Consider the following 19775-nt stretch of genomic DNA (forward strand, 5'->3'; position numbering starts at 1 on the left):
TGGGGCGAGGGTTTATCATTACTCCCTGAAACTTTTTCCACTGCTGTAATGGAAAATGAGACAACTGCTTGTCCCCAAGAAATTATTTTATTTTCAAGGATAACGAGTCTTTATTATCTTGTTGGAAAACATTAATTGCACTTGGTAAAATGAACATGCTCTCTAAAAAAAATCTATGTTGGGCTTTACTTTGTTGCACAGCCTGCACAATAATGTCCATTAAACTGTTGATTGAATAGTGCTTTTTTTTTCCATGTGTCGTTCCAGAACTGAGCTACTACATCACAAAGTACATGGATTTTAAATCCTTCTTTGTCCTAATGTATACATGGTTTAAAGTTACCATTAAATGTATATCAAAGATTCCTTGCGTCTTCATTAGCACGGTATACTGGAGTACTCCCTCTCACACATCTGGCTTATTGTTTGATGAAAAGTGCAGCTCTGTTTTCCTAGAAGTTTTCCAGTCAAGGACGAAACTTGTTTAATTTGCTTGGCAAGGACGGACCTGTGTCCAGACAAAGCACTAAACATTCTATACGTTTCAGCCTCATTCCCACTCCGCACTATGACTGACAAGGCTGTCCCCAGGCAATGTACTGGGTCTGGCAGAGTTGAGTGTGTAGGGAAATCATGCACAGTATTTTCACTTATGTAGAATTGGGACCCATGTAAATTCTGTAAGCTTTGTAAGTCACTGAATAGAAAAGTAGAGAATAATATCCTAATTAAATTGAAATAAAAGTCCTTGAGAGTGTCTGAGTAAGCTGCTTATTAAAACTTGACACATGTGTACTCTTATTTTACTGTATTCAACAATGCAGTTACAGCACAGCTGATTCAGTTTTGGTAATTTTCCATTAGCTCTGCAATGTGAAGAGCACCAGGAGGCTACATTGTGAAGTCTTATCTCCATTGAGTTTCCAGTCCTGTGTAATATATTAGATTTAATAAATAAATGCTTAACGAAGTACATCTGGAGCATCAGGAGTCTTGCACTCACTATATGGTCTTGCTGCAGGCTGTCGATAAACCAGCCCTACTAGCAGAGTTGATTTTGAATGGTAATATACAATATGTGAAGCCTATATAATGTTATGACTCTCTGCAAAGCCACATTTATGTCTTGCTGCATAAATGAGGTTTTATTGTCCCAAACCACTGTCGCGCCAAGTGCTTCCTCAAAGGGGATCTTTGGGTTTTCTCTATAATTCTGTAAAGTCTTTACTTTGCAGTGTTAAGTGCCCTGAGATGACTGTGGTTGTGAGATGGAGTTATGTGAATATAACTGAACTGAACTGGATGAAATTGAACTGAACCGAATGTGTCAAGCAGTTGCAGCGCACAAATCCATATTGAGACCGTAAGCTCATTAAAGTTAGTACGTGCCACCTTACAGTGGCACATCTGCGACTCTCCACTGTGTAGGAGTCTTTTCCAGCAGGATGTTGTTCACAGATAAAAGTTCCTTGTTTTTCTCCAGTAATTTTAGTATCAAATGCCAGCTATTGAACTAAAAATACCAGCTTTTCCATTGATCTCTGTTGGTTGGGATCTATTTTAAATCTGACATTTTTCTCTCTTTGATCCCAGAAAAAGCAGTGTGTGCAACTCAAACACAATTTTCTAATTATAGAATTCACTATTGTAGAGTAATCGTGGTTTTTACATTGTTTTGTGTTTAAAATTGGTTTCTGAGGCCTAACTCGAGCTATCTAACAATAACCTTCAGCAATTAAGATTACTTCCCTAAATATCAGAAATGTTTTTGGCAAAACGTGAGTAACAACTGTTACTCAAAAAAGTAATTTATTATACACTGCTTGTTACTTTTCTCAAAAGCAGTTAAATTCAGTAAGTTACTTAATTACTCACTAATTACTCAGTAATTTGTCAAACTACTTATTAGATTACTTTCACATTACTCTGTTAAATGAGTTGAAAAGCATAGTCTCATAATGACCAGTTAACTTATAAACCTGAGGATATAGTCCCACAGATCAACACAAATCTCTATACTAATGAGGACCAACACAGGATCTTTCATTTTAGCATTTATATATGAACATGAAGTAAAGATATAGCTAGCCAAAAGAGACCTTAAAGCGGTTGCCACAGTGACTCTACTGTAGGAACATTTACAGGTAGAAATGGAGGCTACAATGCTCAAAATATGAGCAACAAGTTTAGGGTCTGGCTGCTGGGCTGGAGTCGGCAAACACTCACTTGTCATCACTTTTATTTATTTTTTTGCTAGCTTTTCATTAGCATGCTATCTGTGCAGATGCTTGCAAGTTGTGTTATGTAAGTATAATGCAGCTATTTCTGTCCTGGGGGTGGTTTTCAGTATTTCAGCATTCTTGTCCTTTCGTGCAAGAAAAATAAAAAAAATGTCCGTATCTTTACTCCTTAAAAGTTGTACACCTCCTGCAGGCAAACTGAATTCAGCTGATTGTATCAGGAGTGCAGGGGAAGAAAAAGGGACGTTTGTATTTGTTGTTGTTGTTGTTGGGCGGTTTTTAACCGCCAGGTGAACAGATAACTGAAAAACCTTTTGAAGTGCAAGTATAATAATTAATTATAAAGTAATAACTGTATAATAATTATTATTGTAAGTAATAATTATATAATAATATAAATAGTGTAATTATAAATAATAATTATAATGCAATCAATTGGTTTAGTGCTGTAAAGCATTACATTACTTCCTTACTGAAAAATGTCATTACAGAAAGATGATATTTTGGAACCCTGAACATTGCTGTTAAATGATCTGAGGTGAAGGATGTATCCTTTAGCCTAGTGTTAGCTGGAATTTTCCTATTCGAGCCCAGTGTGTTCTTAGCAAAATTCTATTTACAAGAATGAATGATTTGTCTACATCATACTTTTGCTTCAGCTGAGGAATCATTTCATGTCCGTTACTGATAGATCCATGACTGGGACCATGAGCACTGACCTCCGGCTCCTGTCAGGAGAATTAGCGCCAAGTGGCCCGGGAGATCGAGCACAGGTCTGTGTCAGGATGTAGAGTGGAGGACACACTGTCAGTTGTAGGACACACTGACAAGCTTGGCTGCAACAGAGTTCCTAAATGTCACATCTGCTTGGCTTACATGGCACCGGGAAGTGCTTGCATTTCTGTTCTTGTGAATAATAGAGTATATTGAGGTAGGATCAGTAATAAGCAACAGTGACCTCTGCAGAACTGACAAGGAACAATACCTTCAAAAGTAGCGCACAAACTTGTGGTTATTGTTTAACAACGGTATACGTTTGAAATGCCACATTTTAAAATGTGAAAATGCTGTTATGTAGATATAATCAATCTACAGATATACCTGTAGCTGCATCAAAACCCACCACTGTCACCTGCTGCCCACTTAAACACACACAGAACATAAAAACTGCAGCATCATTAGACTTTTTCTCTTTGTGCAGACATGTCGCTTAACCAGGTCAGTGAAGTGGGACAGTCTCTTTAAAAAAAAGAGGACAACAAGGGATAATTTCAGTACACTGCTATTTCAGTGTTTAATTGAAGTCATTACCTGTGTGTACTTCATTTTGCTTGTCATGCTTTGTCTTCATTCAGCTGTCATCCTTTGATGCACCACAAATAGCTGCAATTTGTGGGACCACTCAACTCAGCAAATGCATGAAATTTTAAATGTTACACATGGAGCAGGAAATTGTTTGTGCGTGTGTGTGTGTGTGTTTGGAGGGGGCTCTTGGCCAGCCCTGGCTGACCCTTGTTCACCTCTTTCCTCTCGCTCCGCCCTGGATGAGTTTTCTCCTAAACATGTGTGCAGCTGTCAGCTGGCAAGTGTTTGTGTGAATGAGTGAGTGTGTCTGTGTTGTCTGTTTTGTGTGTGCTTTGGATGCAGATCATTTTCATATTTCAATTAAAATCTTTTCCTCTTCTGGGGACAAAAGAAAGGGGAAAGAAAAGTTGCAAGAATTTAGAGAGTGTACTGCCGAGGCACTGATCATTGATACGAGCATACAGAGAAAGAAATGAACACACAAGAAATTCACTCAAAGTTTAACATTTCTGGGCAAAACAAGGGTTTTGTGCTCTTGCAAAGCACAATACTGTATCAAACAAAAGAGCTATAATTAAATCCCTTTTTTTGTTTTTGTTGTTCCCATCATCACAACAGACTAGTTGTTATGCAGTCATAATGTTATTGGCTTTTCTTGCGTACAGATTGGCTTTAAAGTTTCCGGTTACAGATTTTCTAGATCAGCCAATGGATGTTTGCTAAATATTGCTTCAGGTGTTTTTATAAAAGCGATGCCAGATTGAAAATCAGCCTGTTTATTAGTCTGAGGTAAAGCTGATCATGTCTCTGGTGACAACATCTGGAGGTTACATGAGAGAGCTGTTGGCTCAGTCCGTAGAGACAATCACCGCCTCTGTTGCAGTCTCTTTGTCTCCTCCTAAAACACACAATTACACACAAACCAAACCATAATCAAGTCCATGTCTATATGTTAACACTGACTTGTTTTTTTTTGTTGTCTCTCTCTATTTTTAGCTGCGGCTCCAAAGTTAAAACCGATGAAAAATCCAATGATAGTGGACGAGGGAAGCAAGCTCACAGTTAGGTGCGAGGCCACAGGAAACCCTGCCCCTACCTACAGATGGTTCAAAGATGGCAACGAGCTGAAGAAAAGCAAAAAAGTCAAAATAAGGAGCAGCAAGTGAGTACAAATCAAACACCGAATACTGTAAACCCAACATAGGCGGTACGGTAAAAGGTTCTCCGTGGGTGACGTTACTGTCAGCAGGCAGGGCTGATGCAGTTTTCCTCCTCTTTTCTTTTTTTAAATAGTATTTGGGATTATAAAGGATAATTCCTTCGTTGAAGTGCACTGTAATGACTCAGTGATCCAGTTAGCGTTTGATCCCTCCTTTTATTTAACTTTCTCATTCAAATAAAAAGTTGCATTTCAAAGCAATAGATCATATATCTAAGCACTCAATGTGGCAGAAGTGCAAGTTAGCACTAGTCAAGTTGGTTTGGAGGAGTGCAACCGGGGGCTAATGTTTTATGTAAAGCTGAAACACACAGGGTTATGTCGCTGACTTTTTCCTAGCTAAACCAGCTAAACCTGATAAAACTGAGGGTGAGCTACGTCTGCAGTAGCTGTTTTCTGTTTTGGCCCTCTTCAAAGAATATATTATTATTATTAGCAATACAAGACTATAATATAGTGGCCCTCATATATATATCTTTTTTTGAAAACCCTACAAATTATAATTTTCTTTGTTTCTGATTTTCTTTTGCACGCTGTGCAGCCACAGTTTTGTTACTGCCAGCCTTTAGACTATTTTTGGAGATCACACATAAATTAGCTTTTGAACAGATCAAAGGTGTGGAACACTCAGAGTTAAAACTAGCTCTGGGGTTCAGGTCGCCCTGTGGAAAGCTTTACAAATGCCTCTTTCATAACAGCAGTGTGGGGGGTAGGGGAGGATGCTTTATTACCTTGTTGTAAATTAACATCAAAAATACCTGATGGTCTGGGGTTCTTTTGTAGTTATCCTTTTTTTAAATTGATTTAAAACATCATTAGAAAATAAGAAATACCCAAGGGAAGAAAGGAAATATGACAGTTTTCTGTGTCCTTGTCCTGTAATCACTCACCGTGGCTACTGTTGAGCAAAGGTTAAAACTTAAGGAGGCCGCGATATAACAATATCGACGTGAAACAAAGCTACAAAACAACACAGCAGCTAGTTCTAACATATTGTTCCACGGTTTCTTATTAAAAACAGTCCTCCCACTCTCCAGAGCAAGTAATCATGAATCCTTATTACAGAAGAGCTGGTGCCGTGCCCTGTCATGCACCGGCACCCCTCCCTCAATATTTCCACTTGTTGCCTTCACTTGCTATTTCCTCCCTGCCCTGATTCCCCTGACTCAGCTATGTGAGTGTTGTCACCCACAGGAAAAACTCCAGAGTCCAGATCAGCAGAGCAAAACTGGAGGATTCTGGGAATTACACATGTGTGGTGGAGAACCTGCTGGGAAAGGACAACTCCACTGGCACTGTTAACGTCCAAAGCAGTGAGTACTGACTCCTAAGCAACAGGCAAAGCGGCACAGATGTACTGGCATTGTTGTTGTTGTTATAACTGTTCTCCTGACAATTGAGAGATCCAAAGGAGCCATTACAAACAGGCATGCAAGAAGAGTAACACGCATGAAGAACAACTGTCCACACATGTGGTTTTGGCCTATTAATCAGTGGAAAACAGAATTGCACTTTGGGGTGAATGGAATTTAAATGCAATGTATGGTGTGTTATCTCCTTTCATTCACCATTCTTCGCTTGCAATGCAAAACACCACAAAACTGTACTGCACAGTGTCTTTGACCGTCACCGACACGCAGCAAACGCAGCAGACTACAGATGTAGATCTGAAACATAGCTTGACAGAATATGAGAGTTGTAAAAAGTATCTTCAGTGTGTGTGATAGAATCTAACAGGCTTGTTTAGTAGTGGTAGTGGTGTGTGTGCATTGCAGATTTTTGCAAAGTATTGTATCAGATGAAAGAGTTTCGATAACAGCTGCTTCCATTCAGTGGGTTAGTGAGCTTATGTTTGTTCCTCACAGTACGGGTAGCGAATCTTTGGCTGCTGTGGGGAGCTTGTTTTTTGAGTAGATGAATCGAATGCATTTATATATCAAAATATAAGAAAGAAAGAAAGAGTTTTAAAGACCTTATGTTGCTCTGCATCCTTTCAAGAAAGGACTTGATGTTATCTGATGCTGGACTGTTAGAGATCTATATGGTTGTCTGGCATGCAAGAGTCAGAAACTGTTGGATGTGCTTGAGGAAATCCAACTTCCTCCACTGAGATCACCCGGCTTTTCTGTTTGTAGACCGCTGAGTAATGGCGCAAGACTTTGATACTGTGCAGGCATGAGCATGCGACGTTAGTGAATCAAGTCAGCGCAGATAGTGATTGTTTAATCAAACCTCTCATGCGTGACGGCATATTTTTATTCACGCTATTCCGAGTGAGAGATTTCCTAGTTTACAACATCCACATATTCACTATTTTTGAAGAATGAGTGACTTAAAAAGTAAGGTTCCTCGTGCCACACCAGTGGAGATGTTCTCGTTTTTGCTGACCTTCCAACTGGGTGATTTCTGTACTCATCCCACGCTGGTGGAGGTGTAAATGGTGGGGAAAAGGAGGGGGATTGGAGTTTATCCATCACACCCTGTCCTTGGGCGCACTCAGGGCACAATAATCACCTCCACCTTCTTGTTTTGCATTTGTCAACGCCACCTTTTAGAGCTATTGTTTACAGTTAACAGACTTAAGCTGAGCTTCATTATTAGAGCCTTTTCAGATAAAGAAAGGACCCATTGTGTTTGGAAACACGGGGATTCTCAGGGGTTTCAGCATGCAAGTTTGATTTCCAGCAAACAATTGCGCCGAAAAGAAGTCCTCCGTATTGTGTTTAAACGGGGCTTAATATTGCATCTTTCATTTTTAAAAAATTTCCTGACATATAAAAGGCTTCATTTGAGATTCACAACCAGATTGTGTGACTCTCACTATATTGCTTGTCATGAGATTTGGCTCTTCTCCAGCGCAGTGATATATTCCTTTGCACTTATGTGCATTTAATATTTAAAGGGTCAGTGATGCAATACATACTGCGCTAACATTTATGAAAAATTAATTCGATAAACAGTAGTCAGTTTAATGGCAAGTAAATAGGAAAGGTCAGATCGTGCTTGAGACCCTAGGAACCCCTGGTGGTAGCACCTGTTTGATCAAGCTTGCGAACATGTGACTGGCAGCACATGAAACTGTATATGATGATCTTAGCAGACGAAAAGAGCTGGTGATGCAGCAATATCAAAGGTAATATAATATCACAAAGCAATGAACATGTGGGCTGAGATGTACAGTAGCCACAATGGATAAAACATGACTGAACACCCGACAGTTCCAACTTTAAGCTAAGCACGATAGTATCTGCATGTGTCAAAGCTGAGGTTAAAGCATACTTCTTCATTGAATCCCAAGTCATCCTTTTCACAGTTTTGTCGCTCTTTTGTCTTCGTGTTCTCGTTGTGTTGTTATCTGTCGACGCTTTGTCATTTCCTTAAATCACTCCTGGATATTCCAACAATGGCATCACTATATGTCCTTTCATGTGCCACGATCACTAGATGTCTGTCTCTGTGTGTTTTGTTTTTGTGTGTGTGTGAGTGTGTTTGTTCATGGTTCAATAAAAGAAAAAGTCCCATTGTGTTACAACAGCACGTCTCGTTCTGTCATGCTTCGGGGGAGAAGGCAAGACAGGGCGAATCAGGGGTGATATGTCCATAGGCAGTGGGAGTGCTTAACTGAAAATACATATGGTATTAAAAGGAATTGGAAGCAAGCAGGGCATGTTGCTTTAATTAACATGCTGGTCTTGTGAAAGGCTGATATTAGCAGATGCAGATAAAAAAAAAAAATGATGCATTGCATGTTGCAGGGAGTCTCTGGGAAATCTATTTTCCTCCCCCCCCAAAAAAAATGTACTGTGTGATTTTGATTCGGATGCAGAGAACATGCAATCTGTTTAGACCGAGAGCTGTTTTCATTGTGAGGTCATAAGAGAAATGGCCATTGTGTTAAAGGGCTGCAGTGGAGTATGCTCGCCTGCTGCAGTATGTTGCAGAAGCAGCATGTAGCCGCAGTATTATCTGTGTATGTGTGCCTTCCAGGGAGGGAGAGCGAGGGGAGGGGGTGCAGATGTAGATGGACAGAGTGAGCTAAAGAAGAAGATAGCGTGGATAAAGGAAGGAGGGCGGGTTGTGGGGAGGGGGAGCAAAATGAGGGAATGCATGACAGAAAGCAGACAAAGACATTAGGGTAGAGGGCAAGAGGGAGATACAGCCAGTGGAAAAGAGATGCAGACTGTGAGGGAGAGAAAAGTATGAAGAGGAAGACATGAGTCCGCTCTGTTGCAGAGGAGGGTTTCACACCCATTTTAGAATGCAGTTACTGCTCTCCAGCTTTTGTCCTGAGCACCTCCGTACTGTACCTGACATCTAGATTCAGAATGTCTTTCCTCCTTGCCTGTGGTGTGTCTCTAACAGTATCTGGCATGCAAACAAGCCAACACTGCTTGAACTTATTAAGGAGAAGACAGAAAGTGAAATCCGTAGAGCATAGATAATAAAGTCAAATAGCAGCTCAGCACGAGAGCATCATTCGAGCGCTTGCACATGGATACAGTGTGCGCCGGGCTTTGCCTGCCTGCTTGTCTGTTCTGGTGAACAGACACTTTGGGAAACCAGCACTCAGCTCCACCACATGGTGAACACAGGCCACCACAACCCATCTTTATCTCAGCGGCTCACAGTAACTCCCGCACCTTATTCTTTGCCAGTTGTGTGTTATACATTAATATGTTTTAAAGTAAATGAAAGGACCTTTTCAAACGTTTTCAAAAAGCTTTTGTGGATCACCACAAAGGTTTTAATAGAAAGACGCTACTGTACCACACTTAACAAAACATTTTTTTCAACCCGTCTTTATTGGTACAGTGTTTGACTTGATATGCAAAGTAGCAGGTACAGAAGGAGTGCCGGGATATGACGCATTCCCCTGAGGTGTTGCCAAAGTTAAAAGCTATTGTTCTGTTCAGTTAAAATTATTCTTAGGAAAACCACGTCCACTTGCCATAGAAGGAAAAAGGAGTCTGTATATACTCCCATATTACACAGAACAGCTGGTCATGACTCATCACAAACCATATCGATATAAGACAAATGTAAGACCCGTGTAATGTCGAGTCGAGATGTGGACCATGGCGTAGAAACTGCTGCGAGCACAACCTTCCCTCAAACTGAACCCCTTTATGCATTTGGAGGCATGCAGCACATTGTGGCTTCACGCCAGCCTTGCAGTTTGCCAATAACATTGATTGATTGGACTTGTGTGGGGATTTTAGTCATGTCTTTTTGTTAGGGCAGCAGAAGAGAAACACACACCGATTAAGTGCCAGTTACTGTACAGTTATTCAGCACAGATGGTCGGAGGTTCTGCTGAGTTGAGTGTTTAAGTTGCTCGTTATCAATGTTTCGGTCTTAAGTCCCATTTAATACTTTCTCCTTCTCTTTGGCTCCGTTTTAGCTTCCTGGGAATTTTGAAACATTAGTTTAATCTGCGGACCAGTTTTTACATACTTTTGTGAGGCCACATGTTTTATTATTTGTGTTTGCGCCAACTTTGGCTTTCTGACAAAATGCACAACAGTGTGCAGCATATGAGCAACTGTGCACTTCCTGGTGCTTTGGAATATCATGTATCCTTTAAACAGTCTCGGTGACAATTGCTGTCTTTTTGAGCATGATGCTTTCCGCCTTATGCCCAACCCCCCAGTGCCAGGGACCATTTGTTGTCCATGTGGTCTGACCTCTACCCTGTAATCAGTTTGGCATGGTGAAACCTGCTGGCATACTGCCGAACAGTGTTGTATATCATCCGCTGTTTTCCATAGGGCCAGCATGAAGGAGCAACACTAGTCAAAGTTTGCTCAGCTCCACGTGGCTTCAGATTAAGGCCTCCCATTATCCTACAGGCTGCTGTGTTGTGATAAGCGCTTGTGAGACAGCCATTTGTGTCTGCAGGCTGCAGGTCACATCCTTGGGGGGTGCTGTGCGCAGCTCCGCTGAGAGAGTGTGTGAGCGTCCAGGAATGTGTTGATGGAAATCACAGCTGAACGTACGATTCCTCCAACCTCAACAGTCCTGCTGAGGCCCACCAGCAACAATTTCGCGCACGCATGCACAATGCCCCTCAGCCCCTACCCCTTCCTCAACCCCACACACATATAAATGTGCGTAAATGTTTTGCGTGTTTTCGCTCCTCATTTTGAAATCAAATACTTGCATTCCTGTTGTCAAAAAGAAGGGAAAAAAGCTGTTGGCAATCTCAAATACTCTTAATAACTTAAACAATTGAGCAAGCAAACGAGAACTGGAGCATCTCTGCAGCCCAGCGTTAAGCTTAATTTACAATTTGTTGCATTGTTAAAGGCTCAAAAACTCAAGCAATTACACCCCGGTCATCCTGCATCTGACCTCAAGTCAGTACGGAAGGCTACATTTACTCCGTCACATTTGCTGTTGCACATAATTCACCTGCAGAAAATATGCTAATATATAAATTATTGACTTGTTGTGATTATATGAAAAAGCTCCTGATTGGTTGTTATTTGAACTTAGCTAAAACGGACAACAAGACCAAATACGGAAAATAAACCAATAGCCCTTATTCACATTCAGTGTTAAAGCTTGGTGATGATACAAAACATTGATGAAAGTCTATCAAAGACAAAGGTTTACGATACGTTTAGAGAGCCATTCCTTGGAACCGAAGTTCTAAAACAACTTTATAAGTTACATAAGACATGATTAACACAAAGCAGTAAACATGAAACCGAAAAAAAAAAGCTTTTTCTGTTTTCTTCCAGTAAGTTAATATGTTCTACATAAGTGAATCATTACAGTAAGTACCTCTTTGCGCTGGATAAACAACAACTTCCTTCACTCCTTCCATGTCTTTCGATGGTCAACTGAGTAAAAGCAAAACTTACTCAATCCTACTACGCAAGCAAAAAGATAAACTCATCTCTAGTGACGCTAAAGGATGTTAGTTGTGGCCTCGGATGAATGTGGAGTATCTGTAAGTCGGTCAATTGTATTGATTGCTGTGGGTAAAGCTACAGCCATGTCTGCAGGAAACGGGCTTTCACATCTGCCAAGCTCTCTGTATTTACAGGCCACTGGAGAACAGCTTGTCAGGTTCTGTAGATCAAGCTGCTCGGCTATTAGTCATACCCACTTTTTTAAAACTATCCAGGAGTCCGGGGGTCTGGACAGGCGTGTCTCTGAGGTGGCCATCTGATTGCGCCAGAATCTCCACAAAATCAAGATCAGGTCCAGGGCTCTGTACAGAAAAGAGCATGTTGTAATCTAACATATAGCGGCAAACACACTGCCTTATAGAAGACTGCTGTGGTTTTAAAACACTGCTGAATGTTTGATTTCTTCGATGAACACAAACGGAAGGAAACGATCCTGATCTTGACCATTTGGAAGTAAAACGACAAACTTTCTGAAGTCGTGCTTGCCATTGTCTACAGTTTTGCGTGCAGCAGCCTGCAGGCAAATTTACAAAAGCCGTTAATCCAGACATATAAAAAGAATCGGGATCTGCATTTCCTCTCTTTCATGTGTTAAGAAACCTGTTTTATCAAATGAAACCAGGTTGTTTGTTTTGCTGTCTGACATTACGACTTGACTTATGACAGCTCGAGTGAGTCACTTGTTTTCTTATTGCACTCACAGAATCATCATTTCATCTACGCTGCGGTTTGTTTTTGTTTATTGTTAAAGACTTTTTGTATTAGTGGACAGCATCCGGTGTGGTGAGAAGTTCCAGGCTAAGCGGAAGCGTTTACGTCGCGAGAGGATGAACACACTCAGCATCATCTAGTGATCACAACACAGCTCGTGTTATGAATGGATGAGTGCATGCGTACGGCAGTGGAGGACTCGAACGCTGCTTCCAGTAACATCCAAATCATGAATATCAAGAAAATTCTTGGAAACGATGCCATCATTCTTTTACTGGTCTTTTGGCACCTTCTGCACAACATGCATACCTGAGCCCGACCACAGCAACCACTGTGAGACACATCTGTAAATACTGCCTCAGATCTTAGAGTATATCGATTTTAACCAATGTTTGGGGGCTTCTCCTGAAGTTAATCTGACAGAAGACAAGTTACGTTTTGCTCCTAAAACATAAATCAGCTCCCTAATCTGTCAGTAATTCATTGCTTTTTGACAGGGACTGTGAGTTATTGGCTTTCATATGTACTACGTGCTGATGTCATGGAGAAGAGGCAGCTGTTGGATCCTAACATCAGAATCTGTGAAAAATGAGTCAAATATGTTTAAGAAAACACTTTCTAAAAGTCCCTCAATGGATTAATATATTTTGCTTGATCTGTCACTTCACTTTAATCCCCTCCGATCCAAGACGATAAGTGGACGTCCTCACTCAGATCTTTGAAAAAAACAACTAAGTTATAAAAAAATCAAAACACATCAGACTTCTGAGAATGTCCGGTAATCTCACTGTGTTATGTGGGACAGTTAAGCCGTTAGTGTGAATGAGTGAGGATATTGCTATGTGTGAGGAAGGAAGCAGCTGTTACACTTGAAAAGCTGAGTGATGTGAGCAGGTGACACAAGGTTTTCGCTGTGTGCAGGGCTTTGTTAACTCTTCCAGTACCCTGGGACCAAACCTATCTGAGCCTTAATTTGATAGCATAATAAAAGAATCTCTTTCAGCCCTCCTCAGCTGTGCTGGTGGTCTTTTTTCCCCCTGATGGAGACCCCAACTGTGCAGGGTGACTGGGTGCCGTCTTCTTCTTTCTTGACAAATCACTAAGAAGCACCTCGGAGGAGAAGTGACTGTCTAAAAATGATGAATTTCATTTTCATGAATTTCATCATAATGTGCCGACAGAGTAATGACATTAAGTTGCCTTAAGAGTCCGTTGCGCAGATGTGTTCATTCGCATTAAAACAAAGTCCCTGCTCCTACTCTTACCTGGCATTTTTCAGACTGGGGTCAGACTAATTCAGGGGTGTCTTCTGTTCTTTTTAAAGTTCTCTTTGAGTACAAGAGGAACATATATTTACCATTCCATTGCGTAAAGCTCAGAGTAACAGTACTATAGTTGCCACAGCTGTCTTTAATCTTAAACCTCCCATTACTCCATCGTGCTGCTTCCTTTTGTCGGACACTCAGCAACTGTATTCATCGTGTGTGTGTCAGGGTGAGTAAGTTGTTTTACCGGGGACTCTGTATGAGTAGTGGGTACAGCAACAGTGTCATCAGCGTTGAAGCCATTTCCTCTTAAGTGTGTAGGTGTAAACAGAAACTGCCTCTCTTTAGTCAATGACACACTCACAGTGAACTCATCTTTAGTATACAGAGGGCAGCCTAAAACAAAACACACTTGCTGCGTTGCCTGTTTTCAGGACATACAGCAGGTGTGGGTGGTGTGTGTGCATGTGTGTTTATGACCGAAGGAGGGCTGCTGTGTGCTTTCAGGCTTTCGGGGAATAACCGAGGGAAAACCTTTAGTCCTAACAGCTGGCCACTACTGTAGCTGTGAGTACAAGACCCAAATATGGAGCTGTGGTATATGTCTTCTATATCTGGTACAAGGTCGCAAAGGCAGGCCTACCTTGGAAATGAGGGCCAGCTGTTGAAGGTGAAGGTAAAGGAGCATATGGATATCTCACACTCTGTCCTTTTAAAGCTTTACCTAATGTATTTTTTATAGTTGACATCAGATTGATCATCTGAAATTGTGGCCACTTCCAGCATTTATGACTCATAATAAATAATAGATGGAATTTCTGTTTGTGTAACACGTTTAAGTATATCGATTTGATCTGTGATTATTTTTCATCGAGCGCCTTTCAATCCGCTGCTTAAAACTTTATAAACACTTCACAGCGAAATCAGTCTCGCTTCATTACAAATAATTGCATTTGTTTTGTTCTAACATGTTACCTTCGAGTTGTAAATCTGCTTTTTTTTCCCCCAACTTAGCTGTCGGAGACGCTGCCTGTCGGGTCTAAATTAAAGATGTCAGTGACTCTAAAGTGGATATGCAGTGTGCCCTAAAGCCCTGTGGTGTTTTCTTGTTTGTTTGTTTGTTTGTTTTGTTACCACAGGTTTTTTCCCCCCGATTTGAATCTTTGTCCACAGAGTCCTCGATGCAGTAAATTCACAGTGACGCTGAAAGCTTTCTAAAGAGTTAGCCCGTTGCTCTTCCTCACCTTTTGATGCTCATTTGTGACCACTGTAGCCATGGCTACAGGCTGGAAAACTCAAGGATGTGGTAAACAACAGCTTCTCAGCCCAGAGTTGAAAAAGTGAAAGCCACTGGCATCCCCACACTTGGATTGTGAAAGTGCCTCGAACGCCACCCTGACTCTGATCTGAGCTGCCCATGAGAGAATACCTTGTCCTTAACCGCGGCGCGGAAAACCCCTCGTGCTGCCCTGTTGCCAGCTGCACACATACTGGTGCCCGCCAGTGACCATAACAGCGCCCGTTTGTACACCATTCGCGCACCATACCCTGCCTTTCCTAAGAGCTCTTCGCTCCCTCGCAGTGCGTGAGCAGCTGTTGTGCAATCACATACTATGTTGCGCTTTGATTTGACTTCAGCGCTGAGATGATTGAGGCAGGCAAGACCAGGCAAATCAGCTATGTGACTGAAAAATGGTAATAGGAGACAAGAATATAAAAGAAGACACACTGGTTGTGGCAGTGGCAGTCTTGCTGAGAGTGGGTGGTAGATTAATGTTCCTGGCAGGCTCCATTTTGTTCATTTCTAAACATTCCCGTTTCGTACTGAAGGAGTTTGAATTGTGGATAAATTTCCTTTGAAAAAAAAGCTTTAAGTGCATCGTCATTCATAATGGGCCCTTTCTTGCATCTTACCTACAGTAAATAGTAATTTAATTCCTCTTTGGACCTTTGACATGAAATCTCTTGCTTATTTTATACTTTGTGCAAAATGCTGGAAGGCACAGATGCTTGATATTGCCACTGACTGGGTGTGGCCATATTGTATGTGTGGAAGTAGCATGCTTGGTTTTTGTTGGCTTTGGCAAGCTGAAATATTTTCCACCTAATGATCCTGTCAACAAGCCTTCTTTTCTCGTTTTCTGCTCTCATCTTCCCTGCACTACTTCTGTATCCATCGCTCTTTGTCCTTCTCACGTGTCTCTTGTTTTCTTTCATTGCTCCTACATTTGTCTGGGCTTGAGCTCCTGTCAAAATATGTTGTGGCTCCAAAGCTGAGCGTGAAAACACGTATTGTATACATTTTTTTTTTTATTATTTAAATAGACACTTTTTTGTTTTTAATTGCTATCTTTTATAAATATTTGTTCAAGCAGCAGATCTTTATTGTAGCATTTGTGAGGTCCAGACATTTATCTTACTTTCTAGGCTCATTTGTCTCCGGTCGCACCTTCTTTAAAAGTGTAATGCTGCTATTCAGTACAGCCCACAATATAAATAGCTAAACTCTGCAAATATTTTTTTTCTTCTCCTCATTCATTTCGTTAAACCTCACTGGACATTCTCTGTTGCCACATCAGACACGGCTGTCAACAGCTTTATATTGAACCAAAGCCACACTTCCCAGTTTGCTCCTTTGTACCTCTTCTTATCTGTTTATCTTATTTATCCGTTCTCTTTGGATGGGATCGTCTTTGCAGAATAGCAGAAAGGAACAAAATGCAGTGCACACATGTGTAGCAAGAATGCTCACAAAATGAACAGGTCTCGAGTATTAAGATAAAAGATCTCGGTTCTAGCTGTAACAGGAGACACGTCAGGCATTCCCTACCAAGAGTTGGGAGGTTAGGGGGCACTCAGTACTTTTTTTTTTCTGGTACATAAAACTGAGTTGTGGAAAAGCCTGTCTGGGTGGCAGAGCTATTACAGAGACCACCCTCTTTACGTCTCTGCTGAAGGGTCTGTACATTTACATTTATCACTCTCTCTTCTGATTTTTATGGTCTGGCTCGAAGGTTTCCTCCCTCTTTAGATTGTGATGAAGATTTACATTTATATTTAGGTTGTCACGTTTCCAATGATTACACGCTCGTCCGTTGTAATGGTTGTTAAGCTGCAGAAAATTAGTGGTTTTTGCACCTTCACCTCCTTTATTTGCGTTGCTTTGCTGCAGAAATGTCAGAGATGAATCTCCGCACCTGTTCTTGCTCAATGACACATTTCCAAATAGGCTAGATAATTTATACTGCTCATCTTGATAACACTGTTTTTAAGAGTGAAAACAAGAAATTCATAACCAAGTCCAGATGGATCTGGTCCGCTGATGTTTGAATAACTGTCTTGTCTTTTTCCCTGCACTGAATCTGATTCTGTCTTGCATTTTTAGAGGCCTTACTGTTCATCTACAGTGCTGAGGTGAAAAAGATTAGGCTAAGCTGAAGTAAATTATCAGCATTCGCCATAAATCGCAGGGACGTGTGTGTAACTTCACCGCGGGCCTGTTGAAAATGTATTTCATTACACAGTTCAGTGTTTTGGGGCCGGGCTGTGAGGTGCAGCGCAGGGCTAGGATTCAGTATGAGCGCATTTCTGCTTGCTGCATATGCACAGGGTGCCTCGAGAGGACAAAACTGTGCAAAAGGGACCTCTCTTTTCATTTTTACGATTTTCCTAGAATCCTTTGGAGAGCGTGGAAAGACAGGCATGTTTATGAAGGTTTCCAGATGGTCCGCCTTGCACCCCCAGCTTTTCTTTTCAGTTCTTGAGCCATGAAGGATTAATCAAAGTCAGTGGTAAGGGCTGATGGCTAAACACTGTGGCTCTCACTAACCCAGAGGAAACCTCTGTTCAACTTACTTCAAGTCAAATTCAGCCCCTGGGCTACAGTACTGAGGAAAGTTGAAACCCAAGGTTAAAAACCAAGCACGCTTAACGAAACCTTGGCTACACGAGTGCAGATAAACAAACTCTGCCCCCAATTCTGTTTAGCGGAGCAGCTGATGTCCTCCTCAGGTTAAAGGAATCTGTTGTTGCGTCCAGCAAGGAGTCAGCCTTAATGAATACACCTGAACTCTGGTCCCCTTTGAGAGGCGGGGAGGGGGATTGTGTAGCGTGACTGGAGACAGACAACACCATATGGCACGAAAGGCAAGAAAATGCAGCAGAACAAACTCATGAACTTTGAGTCATTTGGACTTTGGTATTTATGGATTCTCTGTAGAGATTAATTATCCGAGTTCCCTTTTGTTCTGTTTTTAGTCAAACGCATTCCAGCGATTCAGTGCTTTATCCCTGTAACACAAGAAGGCTAAAAAGGATTTCTGATTGCTGTGATCAGATGAAGTTTTTGCCTTTTTAGAAACCATTTTTAGCTTCATCACTATCGCCCCGCCTTCTCCTGACAGATGCAGATGAAAGCGCCGAGCTGAAAAAGAGGACGACAGCTCGAAACAAGAAAAGCCAAAAAAATTAATAAATAAATAAATAAAATCACAGAATCTGAGTTATAACAAAACTGTTCATTTCTGGATAAGACGACTCTATTTTTGTTAATAGAGCTACCCGCTGTTGTGCTTCTGTTAATTATCACTTCAGACACTGGAGAAAACAACCCTTCAGTTGACAGGAATAACTGGAGCTTGTGGAACAGAGGGGCTTTTTTAAATTTATTATTTTTGTTAGTAGTTAATGAAACAGATTGCTTGAGTAACACCGTGTCTTTCTATAAGAAAAAAAATACACAAATATATTACTGATGTCAATTTTCTTTAATAAGCACATGCAAAGGCACTAGCACTCTAACCCAGCTGAACAGCTGCGCTGCATGGCAGTGATGAACACATACAGCCTTCGTGACACATGTTATTATTCCAAATGTCAACAAAAATTGCTGTGGTTTGTTCGCCGCAGTCGCGCTCGATGATTAGAGGCGAGTCCACCGCAGATCATCCTTTGTCATTCGGTGCTGTTCGCACACCACAAAACTGTAACCTGAACCCATGTAATTATTTTATCACTGAATATGTGCAAGATTGTGAGGATCATTTTTAGTCCACACAAACAGAACTCTCTTCAGAGGTCAGAGAGATGAATGATGCAAAACTGATGTGATTCATTGCAACTAAACAATGAAACCCTCGGAAAAAAAGGCAGTGAGGATTATGAAGCATTTCAGTCCTTTTAGACACAGACTGAGATAAGACTGTACTCCATACGTCTTATCTCAGGATGACAGTATGCAACAGTAATTAAATCTGTTATGAGTCCATAAACATAAAGATCAAGCTTTGAATTATTACTCTCTAGTTGGTGGTCTGACCAGTTATCCAGTCCATTCATCTTTTCTGCTTATCCCATTCTGGGTTTGGAGCCTATTCCAGCTGTCACAGGGTGAGAGGTGGGGTACACCCTGTACGGGTTGCCAGTCTGTTGCAGAGCTGTCGTATAGAGACAATTAACGTTTTGATGCATGCTCGATTGGAATCACCAATCAACCTAACTGCATGCATGTCTTTGGACTGTTTGAGCAAGCCAGAGTATGCGGAGAGAAACCGTGCGAGCACAGGGAGAACATGGAAACTCATATTCAAACCAGGACCACTGCTCCACTGTGCTGGCCCCAACTGACTCAGGAAAAAAAGGCTTTTCTGTGTGATATTGTTAAGTAGTAAAAGAAAAAGATTATCTTCTCATATCAAAGGAAACCATTTGGAGCGTTTGCAGTTGTATTGCAGTTCTTTGAAGAATAACTCAGTCTGTTACCATACCAGTTATCTCCTCTCATTTACAGAAATGAATTCCTAAAAAGTCAAAAACGTTGTACTTATACTAACTATATTTCAGTAGTACAGCGATTTCAAACACTTTTTTTCCCTTTAATCTGCATCACACACCCCTAAATGAGATGTTCTCTGTTGTTTAAATGTGTATCTCTAACCAAGTCAATAAATTGTTAGGTCTTGTCATGAGTTTTAATCCCATGTAAACATGTGGTGCAGCCTGAGTAAACATTCTATTGGCTGGAGTAGATCTTAGAAAGAAAACATTGCTCTTGTTTCATCTCTGGAACCGAGTCTGCATGTACCATATCCTTGTATGGGTTTCCCATTAAGTCAGATAA

General features: G+C 41.1%; 1 protein-coding gene across 4 annotated transcripts in view; it reads left to right on the plus strand.

Annotated features, from left to right (window-relative positions):
- The window catches only part of nrg2a (neuregulin 2a), a 77787-nt gene that overhangs the window by 32328 nt on the left and 25684 nt on the right, over positions 1-19775 (plus strand). For all 4 annotated transcript variants that reach the window (XM_006799992.3, XM_006799991.3, XM_087847284.1 and 1 more), the window contains exons 2-3: positions 4542-4707; positions 5959-6077. In XM_006799992.3, coding sequence (XP_006800055.1) covers positions 4542-4707; positions 5959-6077 — 285 coding nt within the window. The remainder of the gene's footprint in view (positions 1-4541; positions 4708-5958; positions 6078-19775) is intronic.

The sequence above is a fragment of the Neolamprologus brichardi genome, chromosome 10 (genome assembly GCF_056152115.1).
Source record: "Neolamprologus brichardi isolate AB-2024 chromosome 10, ASM5615211v1, whole genome shotgun sequence".
Lineage (NCBI taxonomy): Eukaryota > Metazoa > Chordata > Actinopteri > Cichliformes > Cichlidae > Neolamprologus > Neolamprologus brichardi.